Source organism: Protobothrops mucrosquamatus, unplaced genomic scaffold (genome assembly GCF_001527695.2).
Source record: "Protobothrops mucrosquamatus isolate PMUCROS unplaced genomic scaffold, P.Mucros_1.0 scaffold91, whole genome shotgun sequence".
In the NCBI taxonomy this organism is placed as follows: Eukaryota; Metazoa; Chordata; class Lepidosauria; order Squamata; family Viperidae; genus Protobothrops; species Protobothrops mucrosquamatus.
This window is the reverse complement of record NW_015386466.1, coordinates 150,478-163,481: the sequence shown is the minus strand read 5'-3', so window position 1 is coordinate 163,481 and position 13,004 is coordinate 150,478. Positions and strand designations below refer to the sequence as shown.

Sequence of the window (13,004 nt, the reverse complement as noted above, 5' to 3'; positions counted from 1 at the left end):
GTTTATTTGAACATATGGCAAAAGGCTCATAGGCAGAATACCTTCACACACATTTGTTTTGAAGGATAATGAAACTGAAATGTCCAATTTTAAATGTTGCAATGTGAACTAACAAATTGGCAAGTAAAGCAATCCTTCTCTTCCTATTTCAATATTCAAGTGCGGTGATAAATGTTTTCTTGGAGTGGACATTTAAATAGATTTCTTAGTAAAGTTTTAAGAGATTAGAGTAAGAGGAAAAGATAAACAGCAGTTAGGAAAATTAAAGGAAGTTAGTATTAGAATCATAATTAGGCCACACTGATAGATAATTAGATCACTTTAGAAGATTGATACAGATTTGCAGATTTTTTTTTAAATGAACTGTAGAAATACATCTTTAAGAGTATCTTTTGGATCCATAAGACATTGTGGATATTTTAGTTGAGGTGAAAAAGAATTTAATTCTTTAATGATAGAAGGGTTTCCTCTTACCCTTTTGAGGTGTGCTGTTCGTGCTTCTGTGAAATGTATCAGTTGGAGTGATGGTATTGGTGAGACAGATTGAGTTGTTGGCATCTAAAGGGCTTTGTGTCATTGCATGAGGTGATTGACTAAAGGATTAGCAAACCACTGGATTATTTTTCCTTTCCTTGGCTGTGGTATCTCTGAGACGGTAGTGTGTGAAGCTTAAGAGGATGAGGTTAACCTCTTGAGGGTTTATTATGAGTCTGTAGTTAATCTTCTGACTGCCTATAAATTACTAGAATATATCTTTTCCTGTAAAATAGAAATATGGAGACAAAAATTTGCTGCTGCAGCTTCTTATTGCAAAAGTTTTGGAATCATCATCTGCAATTCTGACTTTGGGTTGATGGGGAGAAGGGGCCACCACAGAGATAAAATGTCAAAAGTCTTTTAAAAAACTTTGGACAAAAGTGTTTTCTCCAGCCTGTTGTCCAAATGTTTTAGGCTACAACTTACCTAATTCACAACCCACCAAACCTCTAGCTGTTAAAATTAGAGTCATCTGGGGGTGAAGTGGTGGGGAAAAAAACGATGATGGATGGAGCATTGAGATACATAACTCATCCCTTTTGCACATATGCACACATTCCAGCTGCCATCCCCCCCCCCCCGGTTAATACTGATTGAAGATTATAAGAATTGTAATTTTTGTTATCTGAGGAATATACTGCATATTTAAATTCAAAACAAGATGCTGAACAAATAGAAGGATTTATCTATTTAGGGGGATTTAAATTACAGATTATGCTAAAAACCAGAGTCTGGTATGTATTTCTTAAAATTCTGCTTTCTCCCCATGTGTAGCTTGCATATTACATTTTAAATACCAACCTATGCTTTTGGAATAAGACATATGCTTGCTGTTTGACAATGGGTGGTATGAATTTAGAAATAGAAACAAGTGCTAAAGAGCCATAAAGGTCAGTATAGGAGTGTGCGGAGACACAAAATAAATTTATTCAGATAACTATAAAATCTGTTATCTGTCTATTCCAGAATTTCCAGTTTTTAGTTTGAAGTTTTTCTGTTCTTGTTTATACCCATGCTATTGTGTTTTATTCCCTATGCTAATAATTATTTCAGAAATGCAAGTTGAAATGTACTATATATGATTAATGTTGATCATATTTTGATCATAATTTTGAGGAGCTTTGGTGGCACAGTGGTTAGAATGCAGTATTGCAAGCTAACTCTACCGACTGCCACATGTTCGATCCTGATGGAGCTCAGGGTTGACTTAGCCTTCCATCCTTCGAAGATCCCAGATTGTTGGGGGCAATATGTGACATTTGTAAATCACTTAGTGCTGTAAAACACTATGGAGCAGTATAAAGTCTAAGTGCTATTGCTCTAAGTGTTATTTTCTAGAATTACTTCATTGTATATGTGAAGGTCAGATTGCAATTTTTAGTTTATTTATTTTTTCTTTCCCTTTCCCATTGAACGAAGACTAGGATTTGATTTAAACTAGAAAATATTCCAAAGCATAAAACCAAACATGAAATTACTCAATTATAATGATATAACTGTGTTGCAACTTTTAAATTCCTGTCGAAAGAACTAAGCCTTTTGAGACGGCATATTTTTCTCCTTTATTTACGTTTACATTTGTTGCTGCATTTTACTAGTTATCCTGGATAAAAAAATATTTGGTTAATAGTGCTGCTACTCTGAAGTGGGATTTAAAGGTCACTTAGCTGAATTAAACTTGCAAGTATAATAATAAAAGAATATCTTATTAAATTGTACAATTTAATTTGAATATTATTTTCTCCTTTTGCAGTAAATATGCTGCTTTCTTGATTTAGAATATGGTTTTAAATTCATTAATTAAATTAGTTACAATAAAGTTTTAGAACACTAATATCATGATGTACCGTGTTTTCCCGAAAGTAAGACCCGGTCTTATGTTATTTTTGCCTCCAAAAGAGGCATTAGGTCTTATTTTCGGGCGGTGTCTTATATTTTTTGTGACACCTGCCTTGCCTCGCGGCGGCAGCACCAGCAGCCCCACCCAGCAGGAGCCCGCATGACTGCTGGCCCAATTCTGCTGTGGCAGCTTGCAGCAGGAGGCCATGCAGCACATCGTATCACTGCTGCCACGACATGAGGCAGGTGGGGGAGGGGTTGGAGATTTTTTTTCCCGCGAGAAGTTGGAAGGTCTGACTGAACTTTTTTTAGTCCCATGAACTCTGTTTCAGCAGGAGAGAAATGCACCAGAGCTGGAAAGCAGGTTAGTGTTGAATTTTTTTGCTTTCGGGAGGAGAAGCGGCAGGAAACGGGCCTGCCATTTCAAGAACGGAGAAGGGAGATGTGGGGCGATGCAGAATAGCAAGCAAGTGCTCTTTTCTGCTCTGCATTGCTGCACAGAGCCGCTCTGCTTCCTGTTCTCCGTTCTCTCCAGAGGCGGTGACGAAGGGCTGGTGGAGGGAGGTGGGAGGGGAGGCTTGTGCTGCCCGGTCACGGCGCAAGCCATGGGAGAGATGGCAGAGGAGAAGGAGGCGGTGGCTGCCACTGGACAGGTGATCTGTGAGGCAGAGTGTGAAGAAAGCCCCTGCAGTGGCGCACAGCGGCAGCAGAGCCTTTCGCTGTCACTTCCCCCAGCTCCAAAATGGCAGAGGGGGACCAGGCCTACCCCACCCATCCTTTTTAGGGTAGCATGGCAGTCCGGGTCGGGAGGGGAGTGAGAGGGAGCAAGGAATGGCCTGGCTGGGGGGGGAGGCTGAAGGAAGTGGGTGGGTGCATGGGACAGCTCCACCCCCTTCCCCACCTGCCTCGCCTCACTATAGTGGCAGTGGCGCAATGTGCCACATGGCCTCCTGCCCCATTGTGGCAGCCAGGTGGGATGGAGTGGGTGGGGTCCTAATTAGGGTTTATTTTTGGAGTAGGGCTTATATTAGACCCACCCCCCAAAAAATCAGGGTAGGTCTTTTTTTTAGGGTGGGGTTTATTTTCTGGGAAACACGGTATTTAAACTAGTTCAAAGTTATTCAAGGAAGCAAAGGAGAGCTTTCTCAGTTACACTAATTTCCTGGTTTTTCAAACTTTGTTGTAAGCATTAATCAACCTCCTTTTTATTAGTATACTAATTGTAAATCCAGCGTATTGTCAGATGTACAATGTTACTTTTGAATTCAAGATTGGAGAAGACCATCACCTACTAACACCTTACTTAAGAAGAAAACACTATACATGCACTTTTCTAGGAGCGGGAAAGGATACAATTCATTGAGCCACATGCTTTGTATACAGTAGGTTTTAACTTAAGTGATCTAAGCTAAAAAATAATAATTGACTAGGTGATAGGGGGAAATTCCTATCCACTTAACAGTCTGGATAGGAATTGCCAGTTGGAGTGAACAGTAGTACAATAAGTTGGAAAAATAAATACTGAACTAGTATAAAACAACTTATACATTATCCTCATGAAGAGGTTTAAAAAAATCACAAAAGCCTACAAATAGAAATTTCTGTAATGAACCTTGCTTAAAGGTAAGGCTTAAGAATGTTACTGACATTCCTTTAAATATTTGAAACTGATTTTAAGTTAGTTTAACTACTTCACCTTTCTGTTTTTGGAGCAGAGAATAAAAGTGGTTTAAAACACATTTAGTTGCTGTAAATATAGTGGTTTGCTTCACATGATTAAAACTAAAGAACTCCTTTAACCATTTAAGCAAATTTACAAGATTTTGTGTACCATGTTTATCATTTAATGGGGCACATGATTGATCTCACATCCATTTCTTCATATCTGAATTAATGATGCTATTGTGATTCTGTCACCCCAAATCAGTGATACTAGTTGCATATAATGTTTTCACATTGAATCATTGCCCAATTTGACTTGTGAATATGAATTTTAGGAGACTAAAAAAGGAAGTAACTGTTACTCTGATATATGAAAGATTTATAATACCGTATAGCTTCTGTCTATGTACCCAATGCTCAGATACATATTGTTTCTGGCAAAGACATCAGGAAGTCTTCCAAAATTAACTCTACTTTGCATTTTTTTCTGAATTAGAAAACTGAGCTTGACAGTTTTGGAATCAGCTAGAGTTAGAAATATTCAAGTCATGGTCCAATATACTAAATTGTGCTAAACATAGTTTCCTGGTTCATATGAGATTGCAACTCTAGTTGACTGGAAATATATGCTCAGTCTGATAATCTAAACATAATCTCTCTAGCTGAGATGAAATATCTAAATTCAGCTTCTGTATCAAGTAAAACTTATTTATTGAAATATTGTTTTATTCTGTATATGCAAGCATCACAATGCCAATTCTACTGACTTTGCACTTCACAGCAAGCAGAAAAACAACACCACTTTTTAAAAAAGCCTTCTCCAATATACAGTATTCAATAATGTTTTACTACTGTGTTGTAATGTTGAATTGTTGTTTAAATACAGACTCCTATTCATTCTTTTTATAACGCAAGTTAACAACCAAGCCTGGACTTTTCTGTTAGCAAGATATTGTTTATTTTATAAAAATAATGATAATTTTAGCATTTGAGCATTTAATTTTAGCATTTCTATGAGTTGAAAGTTGGATGCTATTGTAAAAATAACATTGTAAGCATTAATAAACACCTAAAATCACATTATACTTTCGACACATTTTTGTGCAGTGTTTAAAGTACCCAACTTCAGGTTTGTAATCTAAAAATTATGAGTGATGTAAAAAGAAGAGAAAAGGAGGGAATGAATCTATCATTTATTGTAAGCTGGCTTGATAATTCATGCAGAATCTGCATGAATCTGGTTCAGTTTGCACAATAATAGCTCAAGTTTACTAAATAAAGACAAAATGAGTCTTTTACTTGTTCATTATTATTCCAGTAAGTCAGACTGTTTCCAAATGATTATACTTCTTCCAAACCACCTGATGAAACATGCAGCTTTTTGTGCTACACTGAATTGGGTTCTCAGCATTGTTTAATCCTTCAATCATAATATCTTGTTTGTTTGAATCCACAAAAAAACCCACAAAACTTCAACTGGAAATTCCTTTTAAAAAGTAGAAAACAAGAGTATTTTCAGCTTTGCTCACCAATGAATGACAAGGATGTATGCAGCAGCCATTATATCCCATTTTCCACACTTGATACTAAGGGAGAGTTACTACATGCATCCTGATCAGCAGAAAGTTCCTTCACACATTATATGTGCATAGAACCCCCTCACATATTGTTCAAATGTCATGTTGGTGGCAGCTAGGAAGTGGAATGTGTGCATACTGTGGGAAATCCTTTCATACACCCTTTCAACATATGTATTTGTGAACCCATTAGTGGTGAAATAATTGAAGTGACATAAAAATAATCATTATGGAAATACCTGAGTTTTCATTTCCATGTAGAACATTTCAAATAAGTATTACACAAGGTTAATGCTCCACCTTAAAATGCTAGATTCCCTTGCCCTTTTTAGGATCTGTATATTGATAAGAGATAGGTAATGGGAGAAAGAGGGATTTCTTAATTTTTTTTTAACCCACCTTTGTTAATAGAAGATGGTAAATTACTATGTTTATACCTATTTTGATGAGGGGGAAAGTAATTTCTATTTTTCTTTTCTGCACTGCTTTTTTCTTACTTTGCATTAATTTTTATCTTTTTAATTCTACATTTTTAATAAAATTACTTTTTTTAAAAAATTAACCATGCCCCCCCCTTTTGGACATGTTCCTCGGAAGCTCTAAATATAAACAGCTGTATAAAACAGTGTTTGAGATCTTTTGACCTTGAATTCAAGGTGACATGGCAGAGCTCACAGTTGTAACTTTTTTGTAAAACTTTTTGTAAATTATGGAAAAAATAGAATCCCAGGGTTTATTTGCTAGATGCCAATTTATTTATAAAAGTATATCATACCTAAACTTGAAGAGATGCTTCTCTTGTGAAAAGAGCATAAATTGTGCTGTGCTTTGTTTGGCATGTTACCTGTTACTTGTTAGCTTGTTACCTGTTGTAACATTAAGAAAGGAAAAGTACTGGAGAAGCAGTAGCAAGACAATACCTGATGCGAAAAGTATATATAAAGTGTATATATATCTCAGATGTCCTTTGCTAGAATGCACAGAGTACGTTTAGACATGGTAAAAATTTTGGTAAAAATATATACTTTATAATTTTTATAATATGAAAGTGTTTTGTAATACATGTTCTCACAATGACTGTATGGATTGGGTCAGCTTTATGATGATAGGAAGCACTGCTAAAAAGATTAAATAGCCCAAAGCTTTCTAATGAACATGTTTGAGACAGATTTTAAATGTGTCTTCTCTAGTTGCTACACAAAATGTAACTGAAAACAATATTAATAACTCAGAAAAAGCAGATGTTTCACTTTCTTGTTCTAAGATACGGATGAAACAAGTACTTTCCTTTAAGTGCCTCTTAACATTTTGTTAAATGTTGTTATTTATAAGCACAGTAGTAATGATTATCGTTTTTTTTTTTAAAAAAATCAGTAAGTACTACCCTATTGAGGTGATAAATGTAATTGATATGATTGTACCATGTGTCAAACACAGGACCTGGTAATGCTATCAGCTCTTGAGAGTTGCAGCTTGGCTGAAGTCATACTGCAGAGACCCTTGCTTACAAATGTAAGCACTTTAAACAATTATTTCAAAATTGGAAAGGGCTAAGTAGACTTTCTGGCTCCTAAGATACAAGGTGTGGGTTGCAGTTCTATGCACTAATCTTCTCCAACCTGGCACTAACTATATTGGGAATTCTAGAATCCCAGTCTCAGTCTATCTGGAGAGAGTGCTAAGTTGGGGAAGGCTGTAATACATGCTTATCTGGAAGTACGTGTCATTATTCACAGAGGGGCTTATTTTTGAGACGATAAATAGTAACTTGAAGCCTTGCAGCTTAAGTCAATCTCTTGCCTTCTGTTCGGAGCTCAGTCAAATTGATTATGTTATCCCTAGTGTTAACATTGAAACTGGGGTAGACTGGAAGAGAAAAACATATATATTTGCTATGTTATACATAACTGCATCTTCTCCAAATAAGGCACCTTCCAGAACCACAAGCTTCAGTCCCAGAATTTTCAGCTGTGATCTGGGGAATTCTGAGACATGAAGTCTGAACATCTGGAGGGCATTGAGGTTGGAAAAGGCTAGCCTATATTGTGATCTGGCAAAGATCATTCTGATCTTTAGCTGAATTTGGGAATAGGTACATAGATTTGAAATTGTTGAAGTAAATCTCATAAAGTGCCCTGAGGGTAAGACTAATCAGATCAACACTCTGTTTGGATTCTGTCAGTCTTAATGTCAAGCATACATCTACAACAAGAATTAAATGAAAAGAAAGAACACTCGCTTGGTCACTTTTCCAATTGGTGATTCAAGTATTGGAAATGTTCCTAGTAGAAGCTGTAACAGAGACTTATTTTAGATAGGGCCCTTTCAAGTTGTTGGTTTTCATCTTTATTCGAAGCAGTTGTGAAAACAAGCATTTGGAGACAGGAAGGTGAGAGCAATGATATCTCTGTCGGCACTAATTCTTTTAATACGGAGATGGATTTGAAAGGTGCCAGCTGTCTACCAGAGTCTAGACTACACAAATCTGTTAGTTGGGCTGTAGATTAAATTGCATGGCTTAGTTCTGTAATGAAAAAAAAGAAAAGAATAAGTATCCAAGGCAGTATTCTTAGAGTTGTGAAACCTAGCGCAGGGTGGTTACCTAGACCAGGCTGAAGTAGGGGAGAGGTTGAGACAAGGAATGGTGTTATGTTCATTGCCTAACCAGTCCTCCTTTTCTTTCTTTCCTTCCTTCCTTCCTCCCTCCCTCCCAATTGCCTGCTGGTTCTATCTGGAAATACCACAATAAATAACAGCAACAGCAGTTGCAGGCTCAGCATCTGTCTCACGGCCATGGACCTCCAGTGCCTCTTACTCCACACCCATCAGGACTTCAGCCTCCTGGGATCCCTCCGCTTGGAAGCAGTGCTGGCCTTCTTGCCCTCTCAAGCGCTCTGGGTGGGCAGTCTCACTTGGCAATAAAAGATGACAAGAAGCATCACGATGCAGACCACCACAGAGGTGAGAGGCATGGGAAGCCTGATTAGGACATTTCAAATAAGTGTTCGCACGTTGCTGAAAATTGTGGGCATCTCTAAAGAATCCTAAGGAGCTATTTAGAATGAAAGCCAAGAACAATTATAATGCCAAACATTTAAGAATAAATTGTTCTGCATTTATACCACTGAAACAAAATTTAGCTTGAGGTACTTATTTTTTTGAGCCTGGAGCGCACCAGGTTCTCTCCTGCTTTGATGAAATGCAGGGCATTTTAACATCCCTACAGATGCTTAGTTGTAACCTCAGTGGCCAGCACAATATTGTGTGGATGATCATTACACCAGAATAAGTGGGCAATATTTTTGTTTCCTTTTTTTTTTTAATTAAAGAAATCTTTAATGGAAAGTGGGCAAGAGGTGAAAGAAAGAGTGGGCAAATGAAGAATAAAATTTGAGTTGAATGAGTTGAAATGAAAGATTTTAAGCATTGCTCCTTTTTTGTAGTTTTGTTTAGGACACCTTTAAATATTGGGCGAATTGCACTTGAATAATTTTTGAAGAATAAAAATTAATTTATTCTGTCATGGAAAGAACTAGGCCTTGTGTATGGTTAAACTGTAAATCATGTTTACAAAATGTAATTTTTCAGGAAATCACTGTATTAGGAATGTGCAATGACTTATATAAATAAAAGCCATTTTAAAACTGTTTGCGGCTTCTGTTCTAATTTCTTCCCCCTTTTTTATTTCTGTTCTTGCCTCTGTGTCTGAACGGGCATGTCTGTGCATTTCTTGGTTACTACGGGAACAGACAGAGATCCAGGCACTGTAAGTACCAATATTCCTGCTAATGTTAACATTTTCATAATTATGGTAGTTGATAGCCTAGATATTCACCTTTTCTTCCCTGTAAACTTACTTTCTGCTTCTCTCTCCTAGTTTAGATAATGGTCACAGTTTCTCCTCTTTGGATACCTCAGTGCTCTGTTGGGAGAATTAAAAAAAAACACTATTTATTTTTAATAGCCTCTGTGGCTATGGGGATAAAATCCCTGCAAATTAATCTGGTTTCAGGACACAGCTTTTCTAATTCTATAACTAATATGTGCTTGGAAAACAATATCAGCTATTATATGGTAGTCACCATGAATGAGAACATTTTGATAATTTTATCTTCACAAACCTGACTCTTTTAAGTGTGTGATCAGATATTACACATCTAATCAAGAGTTACCTATGTTGATTCAAAATGTATCATTAATTAAAAAATAAATGTCTTGTTATGTATATTTTGTAATATCCTTTTGAAGAGTCCTACTGTTTTAAAACATATTTAAAAACAATAATATATGTTACTCACATATATAAAATTCCTTAGCAATATAGAACAATGCTATTCAAGGCACATCAGAAGTCATCCTCTTTTTTAAAAAAAATTGGCCTTATGGAGATAACATGTGGTAGTTACACCCTCTGGACAATTATTGAGTAACACATTATATAGTTTTTAAAATTGGATTTTCTTATACCCTTTGCAAAGGAATTTCTCAGAGCTTTTATTCTGGTTTGAAAGTGGTTTGCGAGAGACAAAATTAATGGGCTCCTCTCTTCACATACTTTTTTCAGAGTAGAAGCTGAACGCTGAATTTTAAAGTGGGGGAATTTAAAAAATGAATCAAGTTTTTATGAGTATACATCCTATTAAAGCTGCTCTATAAGGTTTTCCTCCATCATCATCTTCAAGGCCACTCTGATTCCATGGTGACTCTGGGCAGCTTACCAATAAAAAGTAAAACAAAAGATATAAGAAGAAAAATAAGATACCTGTAAATGTTAGTAAATATTATATAGGTTTCCTAAAGAGGTAACAGATGAGGTAGGCAAAAAAAGGGTTCTGCCTATCAACCTGCATGGGTAGGTGGGCTTCTCAGTCTAATCATATAGTTAGGATTCTGAGTTTGCTCCTGATAGAGAAGTGAAGGTGGCAAATTCTACTGAATTTCCTCTTCTTTTGTACCCTCTTGTATTTTAGTGCTGTTGTAAGTCTGAAGGTTCACTGAATGAATGGTTGTAACTGGAGGACCACCAGTATAAGTATCCCTCAATTTATGACCCTGACTGACCCTGCAATTACAGTCATAGTGTTAGAAAAGAATATTTGTAGCTCAGGACTGTGGGGTCTTCGGTGGTCTCTGAGCTAATTTTCTTGCAGACGTTTCATTACCAAACTAGGTAACATCAGTGCACCAACTACCCTACAGTCATAAGTTGTGATGGTCATTAAGCAGGTCATAATGTGATCAATTGTTGAGTGCCCAAAATGTGGTCATGTGACCTTGAGGGGAGGCGGCTGTCATAACTTTGAATTTGGGTGATAAGTACCTTCTGGGGGGGGGGGGGATCCATTGTAATTTTGAATGGTTGTTAAGTGACCAATCATAAATCAGGGACTGACTATATTTGGTTTCCTTCCATCTTACCTTAATCTTACCTATTTTAATGTCTTCTGTCATGTTAGCAGGAGTCAATTTGATACAGTGGTTAAGTCACTAGTCTAGAAATCAGTTCTAGTCCTGCTTTAGATATGAACCCAGCCGGGTGACTTTGGGCCAGTCACTCTCTCTCAGCCCTAAGAAAGAAGCAATGGTAAAATACTTCTGAAATCTTGCCAAGAAAACTCTGAATTTGTCCAGGCGGTCACCAGGAGTCAAAACTGCCCAGGAGGCACCTAAAAAGTTATTTGTAACCAGATTGCAGCAGAAGATATACATAGTTATATAAAGTTAGAATAGTAAAGGATGACAGCTAAGAAATAAATCCCTATTTCATATATACTTTCCTTTCATATAAAAGTGGGTTTGTTAAAAAAAATGACAAAATTGTAGAACTGCAACTTTTCTTTTACTAAAGAAAATGACAGTCAGTTGAAAAGACACTTTGAATAGAGCGGTGGTGTTTTTAGTGTATTTATCAATATTATAGCACAGTGAGAGCAAAATTGATAAAAAAGTATATTTGGAATATTCCCTCCTTATGGCTGTATTTATAGTATGAAATGTGACAAAATGAGCCTGTCTGATCTTCTTCTAAGGCAGGGGTAATCAACCTTGGCTCTTTTATGACTCGTGAACTTCAATTCCCAGAATTCCTGAGCCAGCTTAGCTGGCTCAGGAATTCTGGGAGTTGAAGTCCACGAGTCATAAAAGAGCCAAGGTTGACTACCCCTGTTCTAAGGTGTTAGACAATAGCTTCCCATTGGTCATGCTAGCTGGACATTCTGGCAAGTACTAGCTTGGGGAATGCTGATGTGGAGAAAATGTACTAAATGGTCTGTAATAAAAGAGATAAATGTTATATGCGGTGAAGAATATCATCAGGAGATTTAGCTGTGTATTCCCTAATGCACCTGTATTATTTTGATAGCTTGTGTAAAAGCCCCCTATCAATCCTTTCCCTCTCTGGTGAACACTCAGGACAGTTAACCAAACGTAAAAACCAAAATTACATAAAAATACTGATTAAGATGAACAATAAATATTAAAATCAGTCAGTCAAACTTGGTGAAAGAGGTGCTTCTTTAGTCCTTTCTTAAACCCTAATAGTATAATGCCAAGAGAATGCATTCCATAACCTGGGAAGAACCAAGCGGAAAGCCTTCCAGAAAGATGAAATTTTAATAGCGGGACCACCTGGTGGCTGCTCCCATCGATTTAATCCACAAGACAGATTTATAACAGGAGAAGTGCCCATTAGGTAATCAGGCCTTAAACCATTAAACACTATAAATATTACACTGCTGACAACCAGTATAGGAACCATATGATCTCTGTTTCTTGTATAGATCAGCAGCCCCTAGCAATTACATTTTCATTTATTAGAGTTTTTTTAATGGTAGGTCCATGAAGAGTACATTGTAGCAGCCAAGACAGAAGTATTCTAGGGCAATCAACATCTAGGTATGGTCAATACCAAATCTGGTTAGTTAGGGAGAATGAGTGGAACACTAGATATAATTGTTTGAAGGCATGCCTGGCCACACCTATCTTCTCTGAATTTAATTTCAACTTGTTCTTTAGCAACTAATTATATGGTGAATCCGTGGACTTGCCAAGTGTCAAGCTTGAGTTGAGAGAATCTTTCCCTTACATGGCGCTTCTCTCCCTTTTTCTTTTTCTGTCTGCTTATTTCTTCCTCTTGCCTCATCCCCATCCTTAATCCTCCTCCTCCTCTGAAAGGTAGGACAACAGTATTCGCATATGTTGTGTACAGGGCTTTTTTTCTCGGAGAAAAGGTGGCGGAACTCAAACCTGGCCACGCCCTCATCAAACCCTAGGACCGCCCCTTTAGAGAACAGGAATGCAAGTAAAATTTGGGAGGGGCTATTTCCGGTGTGGGAGGGGCTATTTCCGGTGCGGCCGGCCCGGAAAAAGGTGCCGGAACGCGGTTCCGCC

At 37.2% G+C, this 13,004-nt stretch overlaps 1 protein-coding gene across 2 annotated transcripts in view; it reads left to right on the top strand.

Moving 5' to 3' along the window:
- TLE1 (TLE family member 1, transcriptional corepressor) overlaps positions 1 to 13,004 on the top strand; it is a 71,021-nt gene that overhangs the window by 24,928 nt on the left and 33,089 nt on the right. For both annotated transcript variants that reach the window (XM_015812503.1, XM_015812502.1), the window contains exons 7-8: positions 8,372 to 8,576; positions 9,365 to 9,381. In XM_015812503.1, the coding sequence (XP_015667989.1) occupies positions 8,372 to 8,576; positions 9,365 to 9,381 (222 nt within the window). The remainder of the gene's footprint in view (positions 1 to 8,371; positions 8,577 to 9,364; positions 9,382 to 13,004) is intronic.